This window comes from Myodes glareolus, chromosome 5 (assembly GCF_982192425.1).
Source record: "Myodes glareolus chromosome 5, mMyoGla1.1, whole genome shotgun sequence".
In the NCBI taxonomy this organism is placed as follows: domain Eukaryota; kingdom Metazoa; phylum Chordata; class Mammalia; order Rodentia; family Cricetidae; genus Myodes; species Myodes glareolus.
In genome coordinates, this window is record NC_142030.1 from 3,554,778 (window position 1) to 3,578,674 (window position 23,897).

The window sequence follows — 23,897 nt, forward strand, 5'->3', positions numbered from 1 at the left end:
GAGTCCATTTATCCTCGATGTTGACTCTTTACAGTACTGTCACTCAAGAGTCAGGCAACTCAGTAAGCACAGTGTCATGGGACACGGGTTTTACAAATATTTATCATCAGTGAAAATAACTACTTCAAATGAATTTTTATACGAAAGATTCAGCACAAGAATGACTTTTTTCTTTCTTATAATTTTCTTTCTTTAATTTTTATATAATTAAATTTTATTTCTTATAATAAATATAAATGTCACTATTTCCACTATCTGGCTAAGTATAAAACACCCAAAGTCCCCAGAGGAAGTTCTGTTAGACACGCTGAGTCACAGTACTGACCTGTAGTGAACATGAGTGACTGTTGGCTTCCTGTATCCAAGGATCCAGGTCTGAATATCTATTGGCTCAGCATTGGGATAAGCTATGGTTGCATCTATTATCCACTGGAGGCCTCTTGATTTGCATTCTGAAGATAAAGAAAAAGTGACTTGAGTTGGGCAAGCTTTCCTGGACCTGCAGAACAGAACTCACTGAGCAGCTGGTTTGAGGTAAGAGGTGAACTTTGCTCCTGCTGTTCCCCAGTGCACTTAGTACACAATTAAGGCACTCTTACTATAGAGCAGATGACTTCAAAACAAATAATAGAGCACTATTATTTATTAAACATGCCTCATTCAAATCTTAAGTAAATTATGCACTAGCAAGGTTTCATTATATATTATCACTCCTACACAAACAGCCTACAGAAGGTCAGAAGGTAAAGCATACATCATAAAAATGAAAAGCAGACTTCAAAGTCAAATCCATAAATGTATACAAAAGTCATGATTTATAACGGTAATACTTAGGGAACATTAACAAATACAGGAAATGGAAATAAAATTAAACGTGTTTCTACACACATTATTATTAGCTACTGTTCTTATTTTAGCAGGCATTACATAAAAACAAAGCACTTCAGAAGGAACGATGAATAGCCACAGTTGGGGAGGAGATAGGAAAGTGCTGTTTAGACCGGTCCTTCACACACTATTTTGTTCTCATCCATGAATATAAGAGTGAGCGAGAATGGAGGAACTCCCTCCCAGAGAACACTGGCTTTCAATGTTTTAAAGTATAGTTACCTGTTCTATGGGTGAAGGCTCTAGACCACCTTCCAGCTTAAATCTAAATTGTATTAGGAGTCAAAAATATATTAATTTTCCTCCTTAGGAATTAAAACCAGTTTTAAATACCTTAAGAGATTTTAGGGCAACATTCTGAATGGGGATCATTTGTAAGGAGGAACAATTTTTCTCTGAGCATGGTGACACATGCCGGTAACCCCAGCACTTGGGAGACTGTGGCGGGACAGGAGGTGGGTGGCCCAAGGTCAGCTGGGTTATGTAACTTTGCCTTGAAAATCAAACCAAATCAAACCAATCCAAAGCATAGAATAATCAAAACAAATGAACTAATGGGCCGAGAGAAGGGTAGAGGGGACAGACAGCAAACATGGTGAAACAGAGCACAGTTGGCAGCTCATCCACAGTCATTACAAATTCTCTGAACTTTATGTTTAGAAATTTTCATGATGGAAGGAAGTGTAAACAGCTCAGGAGAGTTCAGTTCAGGGTGAGTTATCATACAACTCATAATAAACAAGCAGAAGATCCTGATACTTTTAAAGGCCATCAGGCAGAAAAGAATTCTGACATGTACCTGGTACACACACTAAACACAAAGGTAGGGTTTACGTCCACAGAGGATAAAATACTAATGAATGTGAACACCAAAGAAAACAGTGGAAAATGTCAAATAGCAAAATATAAAAACCAGTAAAATACTTTTCAGGTATTCTGATGACTTAAAATTTAAATATATTAACTATGGATAAATAATAAACTCCTTTCTTTTTTTTTAAATATTTTTATGGTTTATTTAACTTTATTTTATGTGCAATGGTGTGAAGGTGTCAGATCCCCTGCAACTGGATCTTCAGACAGCTGTGAGCTGCCATGTGGGTGCTGGGAATTGAACCCGGGTCCTCTGGAAGAGCAATCAGTGCTCTTAACCTCTGAGCCATCTCTCCAGCCCCAATAAACTCCTTTCTTATAAATAGAAATCGTGGCTATCTGAAAGAAAAGTCTCTTTTCTCATTCCTAGGCAACTGTTAACACATGGTCCTTTCTTTGAGATCTAACCTACCCTGGGAATGGCCTGGGCGAACCGTGCAAACAGCAGTCTTTCTAATGGGACTGATTATGTTTGGAGACCTTTGCCTCCAGCTTTGGCCTGCAAGACACTGCCACGTCTCTCCAGCAGGGGAGCTACTCTGAGCTTTCCTTTCTATTAAGAGACTCTTTCAATTTGCCTTTTTAATAGATGATGAAAGATTAAGAAAGCTGACTGCCAAGTAGCTGCTTGGAAAAAGCCAGTGAAAGGGAAAATGCAGTGCAATGTCCTGGGCGCTATTTCTACACCTGCTCTGTGCAGAATCTGAAACATTTCTGAGAGCCACTCATTCCAACACTTATTTAAATAATACTAAAAGAATTTTAAAATGCTATTAAAGAAACTGGCCTTGTGAGTCTCTTTGAGCTGCTTATTGAATGCTTTTGTAGAAGTGACTTGGATGAAGACGCTCTTGCTATTGCAGGCACAGCTCTGTGAGACTTCAGAGATTGCGGACCCAGGGAGCTGCATCACTGAGCATTGCTTACTCTTTCTTGGTTATTAAAACAGTATGTGTTCATGACCTTAGAACTCTGGAAAATGAGCCACACTGTTACAGCTCATGGGACAATCTCTGCTAACATGCTGGTGTCTTTCCTGTCCCTCATTTCCTGCTGTCTGACGCTCACATTATTTTCACGAGACTTGTATGCTGTCCCTCCCACACACACACCCTGCATAAGTACTTTGCCAGGCACCCAAACTCTCCATATGCAGCAGCTGCGAGGCTGTGTTACACAGACAAGTGGGAATTTGCTTACTCATTCTCCCTCTGGCTGGTTTATTATATATAAGCCTGTGACAAATTTGCATTACTTATATTTGGACATGATTATTGCTTTTTGACACAAAACCTCATTTTGTAGCCTAGGCTGACCTAGAATTTACTGTAGCCTAGGTTGTTCTTGAACTGAAGGCAATCTTCCTTCTCCTCAGATTCACCAGTGGTGGAGTTACTGACGTGAGTCAACACACCTGACTTAGGTTGTTTCCTTTTGATGAATATGTAGTAGGATGACTAAGTTGTTTACTAATACCTTAAGGGTCAAAGTTACATTAACTTTGTTGCCTATTAAAGCAAACAAAACCTTCTAGATTTAGTAAGTAAAAAGTAACTTGCATCATTAGTGGTAGAAGTCGTCCTGAGAAACAGCACAGGCAGGCGGACATCTCTGACTATGCAGCTGCAGTTATTTTAGTGCATTAATGTGAGCACCAGCTAAAGAGACAAAGAGATAATAACCTCATCCTCTCCCGACTTAATTCTAATTGTCAAAGTTATTTAAACTAAGAATTGGGTCAGGCATAGTGGCGCAGGACTTTAATCCTAGCACGCAAAAGGCAGAGGCAGGTGGATCTCTGTGTTTGAGACCAGCCTAGTGTACTACGTAGTTTCAGGACAGCTCAAGACTAAATAAAGAGGCCCTGTCTCAAAAACCCCAACCCAAACAAGCAAACAAAAACCTAAAAAAAAAAAACAAAAAAAGCAGTGGAACTCTAGAAAGCACTTCGTTAAAACAAGACAAGAAATTCTAAGGCTCCTACCTAAGCCTTTAGCATCTCCTCCTGCTGGGCTTCCGTTTTCCTGCCGTGCTACAAGTGCATTCAGGATGATGCTTGTTGCCCCAAACCTTGGCAAAGTGACATGTGTAAGAAACGGCAAGTTATTCTTCTGGGCAAATGCCTGGCTTGTTTCTCTCCTCTTCCGGAGGAAGCCCCCTTCAGGAAACAAAACGATCCATTTTCGATCCCTGCTCCTGTAATTATGTTCTAGGTGCTTCTTGAGAACCAGCAACTGTTGGTCACGATAGGATTTTCCCTAGAAGACACACACACAGTAAGGACAGGCACAGCTGAAGTTAAAATACCCCAAGATTAAGAAGGAACAATTGCTTCAAAACTGGAATTCAACCACAGGACAGAACAGTGGTTTCCCCCAATTATTTCTTTTTGACTGTTGTGGTAAAGGGCAAGGAACTGCTCGGACTTACACAGAGAAACTTCTTCCTGGGGAAAGAGCAGTTCAGCAGGCTGGTGGCCACACAGGAAGTGTCTACTATTTGCCACGTGCAGTCACAACACCAGAAACGGGAGTACACAGGACACACTTGGGAAAGTGCTGAGTGTGGAGTACAAACCCCACTGGGGGATATGTTTTAGGAAGGAAAGAAGGAGGAGGAGATCAGGAGGAGCAAGGCGAGCTGATGGAAGCAAATAACTAACAGATAACATGAGGGAATAAGCCACACAAAGAAGGAAGGCAGGATGCTCCAAGTGACAAGAGCCAAAAAAGATACAGGTCCAAGGTGGGAACACGCTTGATATGTTGGGGCCTGGTGTTGGGCACGCATCTTTAATCCCTGCACTGGCAGGCAGAGGCAGGTGGCTCTCTGTGAGATTAAGACTATCCTAGTTTACCTTATGAGTCTCAGACCATGTTTTTAAAAACAATCCAGAAAGAGCAGGGCCCTAGCCAACAGGACACAAGAGGGGTAGGTGACAAAATTAGAGGAGACCAGAAAGAAAGGGCCTCAGGCATGGTGGTAGGTTTTACAGATTTTTGTTTGTTTTATAAGTGTGTGTGTGTGTGTGTGTGTGTGTGTGTGTGAGAGAGAGAGAGAGAGAGAGAGAGAGAGAGAGAGAGAGAGAGAGGAGAGAGACAGAAAGAGAGAGAGAGACAGAGATAGAGAGCGAACTTATATACACCATTTGTCTACAAATGCTCGGGGAAGGAGGCCAGATAGTGTTGGATCTCCAGCAACTGGAGTCATAGGTGGTTGTGAGCGGTCTGACTTGAGCTCTGGGATCAATCCCGGTCCTCTGCAAGAGCAGTGAGGTCTCTTACCTGCTCAGCTTTCTCTCCAGTCACCACAGCAATAAGCCTGCTTTAAATGCAGAATCACTAGAGAGTTTGAGGAAGGGATGTAGCATCTTTCTTATATTACAGGTGAGCCCAACTCTGTGCAGCAGCCAAATCCTGGCTTGTGGGCTAAAAGAAAGGCCACTGGAGGTGAGCTAGGGAGCTGACCACATTAGGCTAGATAGAGTGTATTCTTGAAAAAAAAAAAAAAGAAGAAGAAGAAGATAGAAGCAGGAAATCCCTGGAAGCAGACAGCAGGACCATAGGATGAACTGGATCTTAGTTGTTGAGAGAAGAGACAGGATGGTCTGGAGGCTGAAAATGGACAGCCAGACAAATCTACTGGAAGGTCCCAACTTCTAATTAGTATCAGAAGGCTATTCCCTCTTGGTGTGGTTCAGTTGGCATAGTTACAAAGTTCCTACAATAATGAATGAGCTTCCTGCCTTCACATTAAATATATCACAAATTTAAAAACAAAGACTCTTAAAACTAGCTTATTAAGATTATGACTAAGATAGCTTTTAAATTTTCTAATACTGTATATAAATATAAAACTTATATAGATAAAATACATATATATGCACATACACACACATATATATACATATAGATATATACTTTTACTATTAGATTTTGTTAAAAGTCCCAAGAAAAATTTTAAAAAAAAATTAACTTTTTTCTTTCTTTTGAGCAGGGTCTCACTGCCCCTCCCCACCTCTGTATCTAAGTGCTGGGATTACAGGCATCCACAACACATTTCACTAAACTAACACCTTTTCTACCACTCACTCCCATGTTACGGAATTTTACTGCTAATCTCTGAGGGGAAAATGTTGCTTTTTTAGAAATGAACTTTCAGTTACTCTGAAATAGACCTTATGGATTCAAAACTTTGACTGTCATTAAGTGGAAAAGATTTTAGAGGACACACTTGTTCATTTTTACCCCCAGGGCAAACTGGAACTAGACTCTTGATGCGTGAGGCAGGGAAGGGACTGGCTGGCTGGACGCTGGACCCTCTACAGGCTGCTCAGATTTCTGCTGCTTGCCTCTGTGCTTTCTACCTTACTTCAGCTTATGTCTGAATTTGTGGTTCCTCAGGACAGGATTTATTTTACTTATGGTATTAAGTAACACATACACAGAATCATATAATAAAGCAGAGTAGTTAAGTACACGAACACGGAGGAACCATGGCCTCGCTATCCACAGACATGTTTACATATGATGCTTCCCTGCTTTGGAAGGAATTTGTGTGTGATGCTAGCTGCTACATGGCAAGACCTGCTGACTGGGGAAGAGGCTGTGATTGTCGCCCTACATGACCATTCCTGGAGCTTACACACACCCCTTCCCACATCACCGCCACTCATCTGATACATATGCCAAAAATTATGTTCTCCTCCAAACATTTTCTGAATTTACAAAAATCTGATGTACTCACTTGTCTTACTATGAATTCCCTCAACATTTATTATTATTATTATTATTATTATTATTATTATATTTACTGATTAAAAATCTCCAGTCAGGTGGTGGTGGCCCACACCTTTAATGCCAGCACTCAGGAGGCAGCAGGTGGATAACTGAGTTCGAGGCCAGCCTGGTCTACATAGTGAGTTCCAGGACAGTCAGGGATACACAGAGAAACTCTGTCTCAGAAAAAAACCAAAAAAGAAAAAACAAAATCTCCCTCCTGATAACCGAGTTATCTCTGGTAGCACAAACAGGACACTGTAAACAACAGTAATAGCAGAAGTTCGACACTGTCAGCGCATCCATGATAAAATGCTCATGAGGGAGCAGCAGGCACTGCTTTGGATGCTTTGCATGGTTAACTTCACTTAATCCCACAACTGTTGAGGGAGATGAGAAGCAGGGAAGCGGCAGGTGCTGGATCATACACATCCAAAGTGGGAAGCACCCCAGACCTGAGAACTGGGCCCTCTTAGCCCAACAGTTTTGCTGTGTCTTCTGTCACAGCGGACACTCAGGTCCACCGTCTCAATGTGCGTCACTCACCTGCCTTATAAAAAAGTCCCCATGAATCAGAGAAACAATCCCAAAGTTTGTGTACTTGAAAATATGATCCATCAGCCACATCATCTGAGCGACAACCTGAAATATTGAAATACAAGACATGGTTAATTCAGTGTTGGAGATGAGAAACTTGCTACTATCTAGCCAAGTTTCCATATTTTCAATATAATCATCCATTTTAATTAGTGACTAAATATTTTTTATTCTTTGGACAATTTCTTATGCATTTATATAATTTCTACTCCTCAAACTCCTCCCTACTCCCTCCAAAGTTCATAATCTCTTCTTTTATTATTACTATTACATATATACGCATATGTGTATATAAACCAACCTGCTGAGTCCATTTAGTGTTGTAAATATTTTAAATTTAATGCTATTTCTACAAACTCAGTAGTTACTAATAGAGTTTATATGAAAAATAACAGGTCTTGATTCCTAGTGTTAGAACACTAAGTCATAAGCACACATTAAAAAAAAAATCAAACTAGGGTTGGAGAGATGGCTCAGAGGCTAAGAGCACTGACTGCTCTTCCAGAGGTCCTGAGTTCAGTTCCCAGCAACCACATGGTGACTCGTAACCATCTATAATGAGATCTGGTGCTGTCTTCTGGCCTGCAAACATACAGACAGAACACTGTATACATAATAAATAAATAAATCTTTAAAAATAAATCAAACTAAAACTGGCCTGGTGGTGACACACGCCTTTAATCCCAGCACTCGGGAGGTAGAGGCAGGTGGATCCCTGTGAATTTGAGGTCAGCCTGGTCTACAAAGCAAGTTCCTGGACAGTAAGGGCTACACAGAGGAACCCTGTCAAGGCAACACAAAGGTCCAAAGGAAACATCCAGTGAGACGACCACCACCTTTCCTAGACTAGACGGCCCCACATGGATGAGAGAATAGGGGATGAGGAGATGGCTCAGTAGGGTGTCAGCACTCATGTCAAAGCCACGTGTGGAGAGTGCTCATGACCCCAGTGCTGGGGAAGGACAGATACGGTCCAAGGGGCTGGTCAGTGAGAGACCCTGTCTCAAAGAGGAAAGTGGAGGTAAATGAAGAAGATAGTTCATATCAACCCCTTCTCTATCTCTCTCACTGTGTGCACACGCACATAAGCATACATGTATGGAGGTCAGAGGACAATTTTTAGGTGTCAGTTCTTTCCTTTATCATGTGGGTCCTGGGGATAGGGCTCAGGTCATCACCTATGGTGGTTTGAAAGGAAATGGCCCCCATAGGGGGTGGCACTACTAGGAGGTGTGCCTTTGTTGGAGTGGGTGTGGCCTTGTTGGAGGAAGTGTCACTCTTGGAGGTGGGCTTTGAGGTCTCTTATATGCTCAATCACACCCAGTGTCTGAGACCACTTCCTGCTGCCTGTGAGTCAAGATGTAAAGACTCTCAGCTCCTTCTCCAGCATCATGTCTGCCTGCATACTGCCTTGCCTCTGCCATGACAATAATGGATGAAACTTACTGAACTGTAAGCGAGCCCCAATTAAATGTTTTCCTTTATAAGAGTTGTCGTGGTCATGGCGTCTCTTCAAAGCAATAGAAACCCTGACAAAGGCACCAGGTTTGGCAGCAAATATCTTTATCCACTGAACTATATCATCAGCCCCAAAGAGGTATTTTTAAACTGATCTACAATTCTATCTTTGAGTGACTATGGGATAAGTAATCAATCAAATAAATATTTCTCTTAACCTCTGAGCTATCTCTCCAGCCCTCAAATAAATATTTCTACTTGTCAATATAAACTAATATTGACTCCTGCTTATAAAGCAAGAGGAAATAATTAAAAACTATAAGAGTTTAAAATGATCTCCTATGAAACTAGTTTTAAAAGGTGTCTAGATTTCAAATTATTTGATAATATCAGAGAATTATACAAAATTACTAGGGGAGGCTGGAGAGATGGCTCAGTGGTTAGTAGTACTTGCTGTCTGGCAGAGGACCCTCTTGGATTCTCAGTGCCCCCCTCAGTAACTAGCTTCAGGGGACTAGATACCCTCTTCGGGCATCCACCAGTACCTATACACATGTGACATACATCCACACAAACACATAAATGTAGAAATAAAATAAACATAAAGAATTACTCAGGACAGGCAATTAAATTAATTCAAATCTTACAAAAGCAAACAAAACAAGCTTCCTTTGGTTCACATGACTACCTAACATTAAGTTATTATTTAGTTATTGTCCTCAGCTAACTGGCACTGGAACACGGCACATTTTATACTGATCATTTGAGTTACTCTTGGAGAATTAAGGCCACTCAAGCACATTGCATGCTTTCAAAATAATTGTTATATGTAATTACCATTATCAGTGAGACTAAAAATGTTGGCTAATTGGATATTTGCCTTTCCACCGCCCCAAACACACAGTTTTACGTTATGAATTTAAGAAGCAATGCATTTATTGTAAGAACAAATGCATCCACACAGCAGCAGGTTTTCTTTAACAGTCTGAGACTTTGATTATAAGGATTAAATTTATTTCACATTCCAGCAAGATTACACCCCTGCTTTTCAGATAAGAAAAACAGATTATGCAATAACTAAATATATTTTCTTTTAATTTCACCTCATTTTCTGACTTTATCTGGTGATTCAAAACTTTTTAAACCTTATGCTGATTCTTACCTTACCTCAGGTTTTGCCAAAACCATTTCACTAGAGGCGGCCTAACTAAATTCTACCTAACACTGAAAGCTAAGAATGTGTGCTCGTTCCTCTGCAGAGTAGCCTGTGTTCTCCAGGTACATGGCGAGCTCACTCTCAAATACTGGCTGGCTCCTGGAAAGAAGATTGAGTCTTTACTTCTTGTTTGTTTTTGAGACAGGGTCTGTCTACATAGACCTGGCTGCCCTGAAATTCCCTCTGTAGACCAATCTGGCCTCAAACTCATAGAGATCCTTTGCCTCCCGAGCGCTGAACTAAAGGTGTGACCACCGCTATCAATGAGCATTTACTTCTTACAGTCATTCATCAGGACCATTAGGCAATCAGTGGACATCTATCATTCGGTTTACTTAGTTTAGGGTCAAATACAAACTCCTATAGTCTATATATTATTAATATGTTTTTCTAGAAACATAATTTCTTTAACTTCTCAGGTAATAATTCTTTGAATGATAGAGGCCAAACATATTTTAAATGTACTCAATTTGTTGATTATGTTTAATCATCAATATAAGTAATGTGAAATCAACAGTTCAAACACTGGTTTATCAATCAACACTAGACACTATCTTTTAAAGTCTTTACATTTCCTTCCTGGGGAAGGAAGTAACTGAGTGACTGAAAACTATAGTTGTCACATTAAATCTACATCTATGTTTTAAACAATGAGATACTTGAATCAATGCTTCTAAGTCCATCCCTGAAGGCTATCTGCCGAGGCAACAAAACTGCTTACCGGTCCTTTGTCTTGTAGGCACATCATCAAGGTACACACATCTCCAGTTGCCTGGTGGTTCACCAACATCACTGCTTCATCATTAGAAATTGCTTTAATATCTTCCCCCCATTCCATCACTGTAAGAATAAACATTTCAAGTTGTCATTTTAAAGATTGTCATGTAACCAGAGATCTTTTATTAAAAAAAAAATGGTAGACATTAATGATGTCTTTTAAAAGTTTGGAACTCGGTTTATTTTCTATGAAAGTCACAATGTTGACAACATTTTAGAGTCCCAAAATATTAGTCCCATTATAATATAAGGTGGTAGTATTTTTTATTTATCCTACCTTATCCAAATAGCTAAAATTACAGGTATAAAAGGTGTTTATAACAATTTAGATGTTTACCAATAGGAAAACAGACAAGAGGTGATGATAAACCCACGCTGGTGGCACACATCTTTAATCCCAGCACTTGGGAGGCAGAGACAGGAAGATCTCTGTGAGTCTGAGACCACCCTGCTTCTTTCCAGGACAGCCAAAGCTTCACAAAGAAACCCTATCTCAAAAAGCCAGAAATGGAAAAAAAAAAAAGAAAGAAAATAGAAATTATCGTAAGATAAATATTCATGGAAGAAATTCAGCGTATTTCTACTTACAAACCCCCCAAACTACATCATCACTGAGATGTTACTAAAATGATACGCTCTATCCATTTTAGTTATTCTGTAAGGTCTCTCACTCAGAACCTGCCTCTCTAGGGCAGGTGACAGAAACTAAAACATGCCATTCTTGTGGTTGGTCATGGAAACACTAATCTTCCCCACCATTATCTGGCCTTCCTTGTCTGGTAGGCACTTCAGAAGTCTTGGCACACATCTAGAGGAAGGAATGTGCACAGACAAACTTCTCTAGGTTTTATTACCCATCTTGTTAACATCTGGTAGGCAAGGAAGTCTCTTTAGTCTCATTTCCTACTTTAATTATTGAGGTAGGGTCTCTCCTAAATCTGGAGCTCTCGAATTCCAGCTAGTTTCAGAAGCTATCTTATTCCACGGACTCTTTCTTTGCTTGCTGAGTTCTGGGATTACAGGTAGCAATCACATCTGTCTGGCTTTTTACATGAATTCTAAAGGAAACTCTTGTGCTGGTTTGAATAAGAACAGTACCCACAGACTCGTATATTTGAATGCTTAGTCACCAGGTAGTGGCACCATTTCAGAAGGATTAGAAGATTGTGTCCTTATTGGAGTGTGTCACTGAGGGTGGACTGTGAGATTTCAAGAAGTCATGCCAAGCCCAGGCTGTCTCTCTCTGCTTATGGTTCAGATCTCAGCTATAGCTACAGTACCTGCCTGCAGGGCCACCATGCTCTACCCGCAATGATGATAACAGACTAAACCTCTGAAACTGTAGACAAGTCCCCAATTAAAAGCTTTCTCTTACAAGAGATGCCTTGGTCACCAACCAAACAGTGACTAACACACTCACTTTTGCAAACAATGCAACCTTTAGAAGAGTCAAACCTTTTACCTAGTAACTTCACTTCTAGGACTCCACTCTATAGATATGCTTAACTATGTGAAAATGGCATGCCCACAGGCTGTCCACTGCAGCACTGCAAGAACGCCAGGAATCAGAGGGAGGCTAGCCCCAACTCATAGAAACAAAGTAGATCTGTGGTTGCTAGGGACTGAGCCAATAAGAAATTATTCTGTAATGGACATGGTGGACCTCCTTATCTACGGAAGATTGGTTTGCAGAAGGGTTCTAAAATATGTAGGTGTGCCAGTTCATTATAAAAAAAGAAATTTGGTATTTGTATACAACTGACTTGTGCCCTCCTATTTACTCTAAGTCATTTCTAGACAACTTGATACATAAACAACTTGATACAGTAGTAGTAAATACTATACTACTGTACTGGTCAGAGAATAATGACAAGAAAGAAGTTGGCTGACCCTGGGAATGCAGAACCTATTGATATGGAGGGCCAACTACAGTTACAGTTTTGCAAGACGAAAAATTTTGGAGACTTGATTGCAAAACAATGTAAATATACTTAATAACACCAAAGTACCAAAGCATACTTACTCTTTAGTTTCTCTTTCCCTTTTTAAAACTATTTGCATATTTACTTTGTGTGTGTATGTGTGTGTGTGTGTATGTGCATGTAGCATGGTGTACATGTGATGATCAGAGACAGCTGGTGGGAATCAGTTCTCTCCTTCTGCCGTATGGGTCCTGGATTTTAGAAGATTTAGTGGTGGACGCCTTTCCTGCTGAGCCACCTCAATGGCCCCAAAGTATATTCTTAAAAATAGTTAAGATGGGGCTAGACAGAGAGCTCAGTGGTTAAGGGCCCTTGCTGTCCTTGCAGAGGACCCAGGTTTGGTTCACACACCTACACGATAGCTAAAATCCAGCTGTAATTTCAATTTCAGGGGGTTCAACACCCTCTTCAAGCATCTGCGGGCACCAGACATGCAAATGGCATACATGCATACATACATACATACATATACACATGGAGATTAAACATTAAATATATATAAATAACATAAATAAATAAACTTTAAATGGTTAAGATGGCTATGGTGATTTGAAAGGAAATGGCCCCCATAGGGGGTGGCACTATTAGGAGGTGTGCCTTTGTTGGAGTAGGTGTGGCCTTGTTGGAGGAAGTGTCACTCTTGGAGGTGGGCTTTGAGGTCTCTTATATGCTCAATCACACCCAGTGTCTGAGACCACTTCCTGCTGCCTGTGAGTCAAGATGTAAAGACTCTCAGCTCCTTCTCCAGCATCATGTCTGCCTGCATACTGCCTTGCCTCTGCCATGACAATAATGGATGAAACTTACTGAATTGTAAGCGAGCCACTCCAATTAGATGTTTTCCTTTATAAGAGTTGCTATGGTCATGGTGTCTCTTTATAGCAATAAAAACCCCAATTAAGACATATGGCCACACACACTTATAATGCAAGTTATTGGGAGGCCGAGTCAGGAAGATCAGGAGTTCAAAGATATTGCTGGCTATGTGGTAAGTTTAAGGCCAGCCTGGGCTGTTACATGAGCATGTCTTCAGATATTAGAATGGTAATTTTATATTATTTGTATTTTTACCACAATTATAAGTTTTTAAAAAAGAAACCAGCTAAGCAAGTCATGTAGTGTCTACACAAGGGACTCCTCCCTACTACAGAATGATGTACTGTAGAAAAGCAGGCTACAGAACACTATGGAGGACCACAGACTGCCTTTCTGAAGAGGTGATAGGCTATTTGCTAATGTCCTAATGACATTTCAATGGAAACATACACAGTCTTCTTTCATTCATGCTTCATTCATTAAGTCAGTATCAGCTGCTCCCAGGTATTATGGACACAAAATAAGACCATTTCAAGTTACATTCTAAGGTAAATAGTTTTTAAAACCTCTCTGGTGTTATAATATGGGCTAATAGGTAAAGTGGATTCTGGTCCCAACTCTATATAAATGTATATTACATGTAAATAGGCATTTTAGCACTAAAAATTCTTTAATGCAATTTCTGCTATATGAATGGAAACCAGCTATCCTAGGCCCACACAGTAGAAATACAAGCATGTGGAATAACTTCAAATAAAAATAAGTTTATTAGGTAAAATGTATTTTGTCTGTCAGTTTTATATAATATAGTTAAATCAATATTATTAGTTTAAATATTAATATATAAATGAATTCAGATTCTCTCATGTGTGTATGTGGGTGGTATATAAATCTGTACACATTTGTGTAAGCCTGAAAACATGTGTGTTAAGGTATGTGTGTGGAGGCCAGAGACCAAAGTCTTGTGTACTTCCCAATTGTTCTCGACCTTGTATTTTGAGAGAGGGTATATTACTGAACCTGGAGGCTCATCAGCTGCCTAGGCTGACTGTTCAGTGAGCCTGTTTTCTCCTTCCTAGTGCTGAGCTAACGAATGTATGCAGCTACACCCAGCTTTCTGTGGGTACTGAAGATCTCTGAACGTAGGTCCTTATGCTTGCTCAGCACACACTTTACTGATAGAGCCATCTCTCCAGCCTGGGATAACTTAGTTAATTTGGACATCTCTTGGAGTGCTCTTTTCTGAGTCTTACAGTTTTCCAAATTCCACATTTAATTTGGAACTGCCCATCAGATAAAGATGAGGCCATACTGGATTAGAGAGGGTATTAACCCTAAAACCAAGGTGATCAGCATTCTTTTCTTAGGTTTATTTATTTTATGTATATGAGTGTTTTGCCTGCAATCATGTATGTGCGCCACATGCGTGGCTGGTACCTGTGGAGGTCAGAAGTGGGAGTCAAACGTCCTGGAACTGGAGCTACTGATGGTTGTGAGCTGCCATGTGAGTGCTGGGAACTGAACCCAGATCACCTGTGAAAATGGTAAGTTCTCTTAAGTGCTGAGCCAACTCACCAGTCTTCTTTTAAGGAAACACAAGGAAACACACACACACACATCATATGAAGACAGGCATTAATTGGATGGCAGGCAACCACTGGCATCTAGAAGCAGCAAGGAGGTACTTCCTCAAGTCTTGAAGTTGTGAGACACCAGAAAAAACAGCTTTGCTGACACCCTGATTCCAGACTTGCTTGCCTCCAGAACTAGGAAGAACACATTCTTTTTTGTAAGTTGTTTGTTTTTGTTGTTGTTTTTCTAATCAGGGTTTCTCTGTGTATCTCTGCCTGTCCTCTAGATCACTCTAGATCAGGCTATGTAGCACTAATTCTAATTGGCCTTAATAATGAAAAACCAGAATCAGCTAGCAGGTGTGAAAGCTGAAGGATCTGAGAAGCAGAACAGTCAGACACCAGAGAGTTCTTACCTCTACCAATGCTCATACTGAAGGGGCGGTCCTGTCTCCACAAACCCTCAGACTGAATGCTGTCTCTATGAAACCTCAGACTGCAATGAGCTCCTCTTTCCTCCAATCTTATATTCCTCTCTCGGCCCAGCCATATCACTCCTGTCTCTAACTCCCTAGTTCTGGGAATTAAAGACATGTGAACCCAAGTGCTGGAAATTACCTTTGTTTGAGTTCAGTTTCTCTTTTAGACAGATTCAATCTCAGGTAGTCAAGGGTGACCTTGAACTCACAGAGACCCTCTGCCCCTATCTCCTGAGAGCTAGAATTAAAGGTGTGAGCTACCACTGCCTGGCTTCTATGGCTACCTCATGGCTTACTTAGCTCTGCACTCTGATCTTCAGGCACTCTTTATTTGTTAGATCACAAACAAAATATCACTACAATTTCAATGAAATTAAAATAAAGGAGAAAATCTACTTTAAAAACAGCATTTAAGGCAGTGGTTCTTAACCTATGGGCTGCAACCCCTTTGGAGGTTGAAAGACTTTTTCACAGGATGACATATCAGACATCCTGCATATCATATATTTACATTGCAAATGGTAAAGGTAGCAAAATTGCAGTTATGAAGTAACAACAAAAATACTTTTAGGGTTGGAGGTTACCACAACATGAGGAACTGTATTAAAAGGTTATAGATTAAGAAGAATGAGAAGCACTGATTTAAGGGATTGGAGAGATGGTTACAAATGCTTGCTGCTCTTGTAGAGGACCCAAGTTTGGTTTCCCAAATACATGTTTGGGGTGGTGGGAGGGGGCGACTCGCAAAAACCTGTGATTCTAACTTCAGTGGGATTTAATACCTCTGTCTGCCACAGGTGCCTGCAGACATGCACATACCCATACACAGACACACAGACACATAATTAAAATTAAAATAAATCTTAATCTTGCCCTGACTTCCCTTCATGATAGACTACAGCTGTAAATTGAAATAAACTCCTCCCCAGGGTACTTTTAGTCATGGTCTTTATCACAGCAATAGAAAGCAGACTAAAAGACTATGTCATCTGGAAACAAAAGGCACAGGATCGACAAAATAGCTCTCAATCACAAAAGAACGGCTGGAGTTATCACCACTCAAGACTCAAACGACACTCCAGCGCTGCAGCACTGAAATAAAAATAGGCATACTTGATCAATGGGCTAGGACTGAGAACAAACCCATACGCCTGCAGACACCTAGTCTGACAGGCCGACCATACACACTGGTAAGAAACCAGCGTGGGTTGGAGTGGACGGCCAAGCACGTGTGGGGATGAGGCCAGACCCTATCTCTTACCCTGCACAAAACAACGTTTAGCAGGACTGTTTAGGTAAGATCACCGAACCATTCAATTGTTTTTTTTTAATAAACTTCTTTTGCATAAAATGGATTTATTTAATAGAAACAAACTGTTCTGTTTCATTTTAGATTTTGCTGTAATTTTTAAAGCGTTGGCCTAATTAACCTAACCTGTCAGATTTGTCAAATCTTTAAGTATTTTGTTTCTGTTTTTAACTGGTAAGTCCTCGGTGTCAGTTGTGAGTTTCCCTTTGTCCCTGACACGGTGACTTATATTTCTTCTTCATTAGCTTTATTTGAAGTTAGTTTTGTAAATTGTGTTTACCTTTGCTAAAAGTCTCTTTTTATGGATTTTTCTGCTTTCCATGTCACTGATGTGGTTCATTTCTGCACTTCCACTTCCACGCATTCTTTGATAGTCTACTACTCTGTAATTTATTTACATCTAAAACCTTTCAACTGGATCAAAAAACAGGTTTTTTTTTAAAAAAATTTTTGTCTTGTAGGTTTCCCTATACATGTTTTAGTCAGTTTAACACAGTACCACTTATAACAAGAAATGAATTCTCACTAGAGTACATCCTGTAGCCTTCTGTAACCACACTGGGACAAAGACCAGCCCCATAATCTCCCCAAGTAAACATCTACCCCATATCCTGGGTTTGCCTTTAATTTTTTTATGTACTCAAAGATGACCTTGAAATTTTTATACTCCTACTCCCATTTCTCCAGTGCTAGGATTAAAAGCATGTGCCACACATGTTTATACAGTGTTTACTGAGCCTAGGCTTCCTGAATGGTAATTACTGTACCAAACTACCATAAAATAGGTACACCATGTAGTATTTCTCTGCTTTGTCTCCAGATGAAGACATGCATTGAGGCTCTGACCTTAAAAAAAAAAAACAACTTAAAGCTAGAAAAAAATTACAAACGTTTGCATCCAAACCCTGTTGTGAAGTATTAGTTAAAGATGTGTCACATTCTTTTATGCTGTGGAATATTTGTTTAATGGTACAAAGATGTGTTGCATTCTTTTATGTTGCATTTGTTTAACTCTGTGAAGCTGTGTTACTTTGCCTGTCTATAACACCTGATTGGTCTAAAAAGAGCTGAACAGTCAATAGCAAGGCAGGAGAGGGATAGGTGGGGCTGCCAGGGAGAGAGAATAAATAAAAGGAGGAAAGAAAAGCAGGGCAGTGGTGCACACCTTTAATCCCAGCACTTGGGAGGCAGAGGCAGGTGGATCTCTGTGAGTTTGAGGCCAGCCTGGTCTACAAGAGTCCAAAGTTACAGAGAAACCCTGTCTCAAGAGAGAGAGAGAGAGAGAGAGAGAAAGAGAGAGAGAGAGAGAGAGAGAAGAGATGGGAGTGAAAAAAAGCAAGGGAGAGGACATCAGGGGCAGCCACCCAGCTACACAGCAAGCCACGGGGTAAGAAGGAAAGAAAGATATATAGACTAGAGAAACATAAAAGTCCAGAGGCAAAACATAGTTAAAGAGAAAGAAGATAATTTAAGTTAAGATGGCTAGAACTAAGCCAAGCTAAAGCCGGACATTCATAGGAAAGAATGAGACTCCATGTATTTATTTGGGAGCTGAGTGATGAGCCTCCAAAAGAGTCAAAGAGTAAAATACAAAGTAAAAATACAGAGAAAAAAAAAAGGGGGGTGGTGTCAAGTACAAAATCCCTCACTTTACTGGAAATTTCAGTCAAACACAAAACATAAAACTGCTTTCTCTTGCTTGCTCAAACAGTTGCAGAGAAAACCTCCTAGAAGGTAACTATAACAAGTGCACACCACCTCCTGCTCAGATCCTAAAAGCACACACGGACGGCACGGCAATGAGGAGATACCTGAGGGAAGCAGACAAGCACACTAAGGATAAAGCACAGGTTCCATCTCTGTCACTGTCCTATTGCTGTGAAGAGACATCACTGATGTGGGTTTTCAGTTTTTTTTTAATCTGTTGTTTTTATTGGTTAATGAATAAAGAAGCTACTTGGGCCTGTAATAGGACAAAATAGAGCTGGGCGGGGAGAACTAAACTAAGCTGGAAAATAGTAGGCAGAGTCATTGAGAAGCCGTGTAGCTGCAGAAGGAGATGGATGGTGGAACCTCGCTGGTAGGCCACGACCTCATGATGATGCACAGTTTAATAAAAATGGGTTAATTTAAGATGTAACAGCTAGCTAAAAATATGCACAAGCTAATAGGCCAAGCAGTGATTTAATTAATACAATTTCTGTGTGATTATTTAGGGTCTGGGCAGCCGGAAAAAGAATGAGCAGCCTCCACCAACACACCATGACCAAGGCAACTTATAAAACTAAGTATTTAATTGGGGGATTGCTCACAGCTCATAGGGTTAGTCCATGCTCAGAATGGTGGAGACGGTGGCTGCAGACAGGCAGGCAGGGTACTGGAGGAGTAGCTGAGAGCTCACATCTGATCCCTAAGTTCCAGGCAGAAAAAGGGAGACTAGACCTGATGTGAGCTTTGGAAACCTCAAAGCCCACCTTATGTGACACATCTCCTCCAATAGGGCCACACTTCCTAATCCTTCCCAAACAGTTCCACAAACTGGGGACCAAGCATGCAAATACATGAGCCTATGGGGCATTCTCCTTCAGACCACCAAGGCCCCACCCAAGGAGGGTATCTACTATTCAGTGCCGGTCTTGTGCTGACATCTGGCTCTTGGAAATGCACACCCGACTACCATAGCCTCATTTCCCCCATCTTTCTAGTATCTAATAAATAATTTAACTTTATTATAAATCTGCTACTCTGAGATTTAAAACACTACACAGGTCCCTAAGAAACAATCTGAAAAGCACAAGCAGACAGAAAAACAAAAAAATCAAATCAAATCAAATCAAATCAAACAATACAAAACAAAATACTTCCAGGCACAAAATGCATGATAAAGAATGTCACAAAGCTAGCAGTGCAAGCCAAGTAATTCCAGTCAGCACCAGGAAAGCTGCCTGCGACAGAAGGGACTCTCCAAGTTCCAGTCTAGCCTGGGCTACATAGTGAGCACCTGTAAAAGAGAAAATGGTTGTTGTGGTATAGATCTGCAGTCAAGCCCACGAAAGTGGACTCGGGAGGATCAGGATCATCCTCTGCTACAAACTGAGTAAATGGCTAGCCTGGGGTAGGGTGGAGGGTAGAAAGAATTATAATTACTATCTCCATTTGACAGAAGGATCTGCTTAGACAAGAGGCAGAAATCAGTGAGTTGGGCTTACAGAGTTTACAGAGTCCCAGGCTAGACTCTGACACTCTCAGCGTGATCTGTCACCTGCCATGTCCTTTCTATCTAATGCCCTGGTGTTGAATGGGGGAGGAAGGGGACAAGAGGCTGACATGGCCCTGTGGGTGGCAGAGTCAGCACGCGTGCTCACTGCTGGTAGAGGGACCAACGGGGTCGAGTCTAGACAGCCAGCTTCGTGCCTGCAGCAGTGGGCCTTGTGGAAAGCACTAGACAGGGTGTTGGAGTGGATAGAATGATGCAGATGGTCACAGGGGCTCTCAACTTGATCCTTCTTCAGGTCGACTCTGGCAGCCAGGACTGTTCTAGTTTTGAGGTCTGGGTACGGCAGTTCCCAGTGATGTCCACAACTGTATTCCCGGTCGTGAGGACCCAGGGCACAGGACTGGAAATGCCAGCGTGCTTCTATCTCGACTCTAGTTCAGTGCAGGGGCTCTGCCTCCAATTCTTTAGGAGTATACTATAGGGCTAGAGAGCAGGCTCTTGCAGAGGACCTAAGTTTAATTCCCAGGTTCCATGCCAGGTAGGTCACAGCCATTTGTCTCCAGTTTCAGAGATCTAGTATCCTCTTCTAGCTTCCACAGGCACTTGTACACACGGCTGCATATACAGGTAAGCAGGCATGAACATGCACAAAGCTTTAAAAAAGAGTACAGTTCTGTTTTGTTTTGTATGATGAAGTTTCAGTCAATCATGTGTCATATACATGACGGAAGCTGTATATAGCTTACGTCAGTGGTTCTCAACCTGTGGGTCGCAACCACTTTGGCAACTTCCATCTCTAAAAATATTTACATTACGATGCACAGCAGTAGCAAAATTACACTTATGAAGTAGCAACGAAAATAATTTTATGGTTGGGGGTCACCACAGCATGGAGGAACTGCTTTAAAGTGTCATAACATTAGGAAAGTTGAGAACCACTGGCTAAGGTGATACAGGTGTGAATAAGTATACTCTATGTACATAAAAGGACAAAACTACCACACACACACACACACACACACACACACACACACAAAATCTCAAGGGCTGGAGACATGACTCAGCAGTTAAGAACACTGCTCTTTCAGAGGACTGGGATCAATTCCCAGCACACACATGGCAGCTCACAGCTGTCTGTAACTACAGTTGCAGGGGATCTAACACCTTTACACAGTAAAATATCAAAGCACATAAAAATATTTTTAAAGATCAATAAATAACACACGAATGTCAAAAAATTTTAAAAATCTCAAAAAAACTTTTCCATTAATAAGCGACCCATAATTATCATTAGAAATTTAAGTCTTTTTATAAAAATTAAAGAAAAAAGATTAAAGACAAAGAAGGCTCCTGAGAAAACAGGAAGGAGTGGAGTCCAGACAAAGGACCTAGCTCTGACAGAAGACATGTTTGCCCTATAGCAGCACAAAGTAAAGAATAGCAAAGCTAAGCCCAAGGAGAGGGCTTAGGAGCAGGCATGAACATTCTCAATGTAAGCCAACAGCTAGAAGACACACTGAGAGAGAGGAGATGAAGGTGGTGGGTATAACGGAGAAGGGGTTTCTGAAACAGACAAGTTAGAGGAGTCCCCAACTAAAGAGCAAATGTAAGCAGCCACACCAGCTAAACACCCAAGAGAGCCTAAGAAATTAAATTCATAGTTGGGGTTAATGCAGTTTCTGGTTTGAGGCTTTGGCCACATTCCCAAAATTTAAAATATAGGAAAGGAAAAGAACATAGTAAGAATATGACCAAATATAGAGCAAAGCATGGTGCAGGCCTTTAAACCCAGCACTGGGAGGATGAGGAGACGGAGCTCCGTGAATTCAAGACCACCCTAATCTGCTCGTCAAGCTCCAGGCCAGGACCACATGGAAATCTGTGTTCTAATACATATTAGCAAAATCTTCCTATATGGAACAGCTTCCATCCATAGTCTCTCAATGTCTAAAACAGTCCGAAAAGACATGCAAGTCACATGTTAATCTTATTTACACCTAAGGGTCAGAAAAAATACTTCTACAGTTAATAGCATAAATAAGCATCACAAATCTGACCAAAACTCAGATCTACTGACCCCCTCAAACCAAGGCAAAGATTGCTCGTGAAATTAGACTATTAACCATTTAACGAAAGCTGAAGTATGCTGTGTACTTATGGGATAATGGCTTCATCCAAAGACCAGCTCCAACCCTTGAACTCTACCACCCACTGAGTATGTCCCTTCACTTCCCTACTGCTCAGTGTATAACCAAGTTGAAGCGACCTGTTCTCAGCACTGTTCTCAACAGTGAGTAAGAAGCCAGTGCGAACACTTGCTAGAGGCTGGCACACTAAGCACTCATCACAGTGAGTTTCTTCTCTCACTGGAACCAGTCATTTGCCCTTAAGCTACCCACCTAACTGAATGATGAAAGAAATGTCTTAACACAAGACTAACAGTTCCTAACAATGCCAGAGAAACTAATGCAAAGAACAAACTATGAATTGAAGACTCTATGGTCAAGAAAAAATATGTCCTTTCAAGACTTATTCTAAGAGGATGAAGAATGTATGTGCCTGACAGAGTCAAGTGAGAAGGAGGAGGTCACATAACTCTAGCACACCACAGGCATACCACTGAACAAATCCAGAGTTCATGGGATGGGCACAAGGACTTCAGAGACGTGTGGTCCTGGAAACTGTAAGCAGTGAGTATATGAACAGGTTCTGCAGGAAGTTACCCTTCTTGCTCCTCTCTAGGTTAATTCCTGGAGTCTGCGGATGCTACCTTATATGCCTTTTAACATGTGACTAAGTCAAGGGTCTTAGAGACGGGTTTATCCTGAACCAGCCCACAGTGCACTGCCCCAAAGAGGCTAGAAAACAAAGAGGGCCCAAAGAGGAATGCATGGATTTCCCCAAGAAGGGGAAATAGAAGAGATCTTCTAGGTAAACTGAGGGTGGGAAAGTTGGGGGATAGGAACTTGAGGGAGTGGGTTGAGCAGGTTGGGTGTGGGAGGCAGGTTGAGGGCGGGACAGAGGGTGAGAGTAACAAAAAAGACTCTTGATGGGAGAAGCCCTGTGCCAGGGAAACTCCCAGGAATCCATAAGAATGACCCCAGCTAAGACTCTTAGCCGTAGTGGAGAAGGTGCCTGAACTGGTTGGCCTTCTACTGTAATCAGATTGGTGACTACCACAATTGTCATCAGAGAGCCTTTATCCAGTAACTGATGGAAGAAGATACAGAGATCCAGTCAAGCACTGGGCCAAGCTCGGGAGTCCCCCTGAAGGGAGGATGAATTATATTAGGGGGGGGGGGTGTCAAGGTTATGATTGAGGAACCCACAGAGAAAGCAGGCCTGAGCACGTGGGAGCACATGGACTCTGGACAGTTAGGGAGCATGCATGGGACTGATCTAGGCCCTCTGCATGTGTGTGACAGTTGTGTAGCTTGGTCCTAGCAGGGCGATTGGGACCTGTACCTGATGTTTAGCTTGCTTTTGGGAACCTGCTGACCATGCTGGATTACTCTGCCCAGGTTTTCTGCAGGGAGAGGAGTTCTGTACTACCTCAACTTGATGTGCTCAGCTCAAGCCCATGGGAGGCCTGCCCCTTTCTGAATGAAGACAGAGAAGGTGTGGATGGGGAGGGGAGAGGAAAAGAAGAGGAGGGAGGGGAAACTGTGGACAATATGTAAATTAAATTTAAAAGTATAAATTTTCTTTTAAAAAAATGGGTTTATCCTGATTATCCAGGTAGACCTTAAATCCAGTTACACTTGTTCTTTTAAAAAATAAGGAAGCAGGGTGTGGTGGCACATACCTTTAAATTCCAGCACTTGGGAGCCAGAGGCAGGTAGATCTCTAATGAGTTCCAGGCCAGCCAAGTCTTTGTAGAGAGACCCTGCCTCAAAAAAACAAAAACAAAATAAAACAGAAAACCCTTTAAAAAGA

General features: G+C 41.3%; 1 protein-coding gene across 1 annotated transcript in view; it reads right to left on the bottom strand.

Moving 5' to 3' along the window:
* Positions 1-23,897, bottom strand: part of Lpgat1 (lysophosphatidylglycerol acyltransferase 1) — a 63,986-nt gene that overhangs the window by 17,913 nt on the left and 22,176 nt on the right. The window contains exons 3-6 of the mRNA XM_085687524.2: positions 10,532-10,650; positions 7,086-7,181; positions 3,746-4,019; positions 326-452 (exon numbers count right to left, since the gene is read on the bottom strand). Of these exons, the coding sequence (XP_085543650.1) occupies positions 326-452; positions 3,746-4,019; positions 7,086-7,181; positions 10,532-10,650 (616 nt within the window). The remainder of the gene's footprint in view (positions 1-325; positions 453-3,745; positions 4,020-7,085; positions 7,182-10,531; positions 10,651-23,897) is intronic.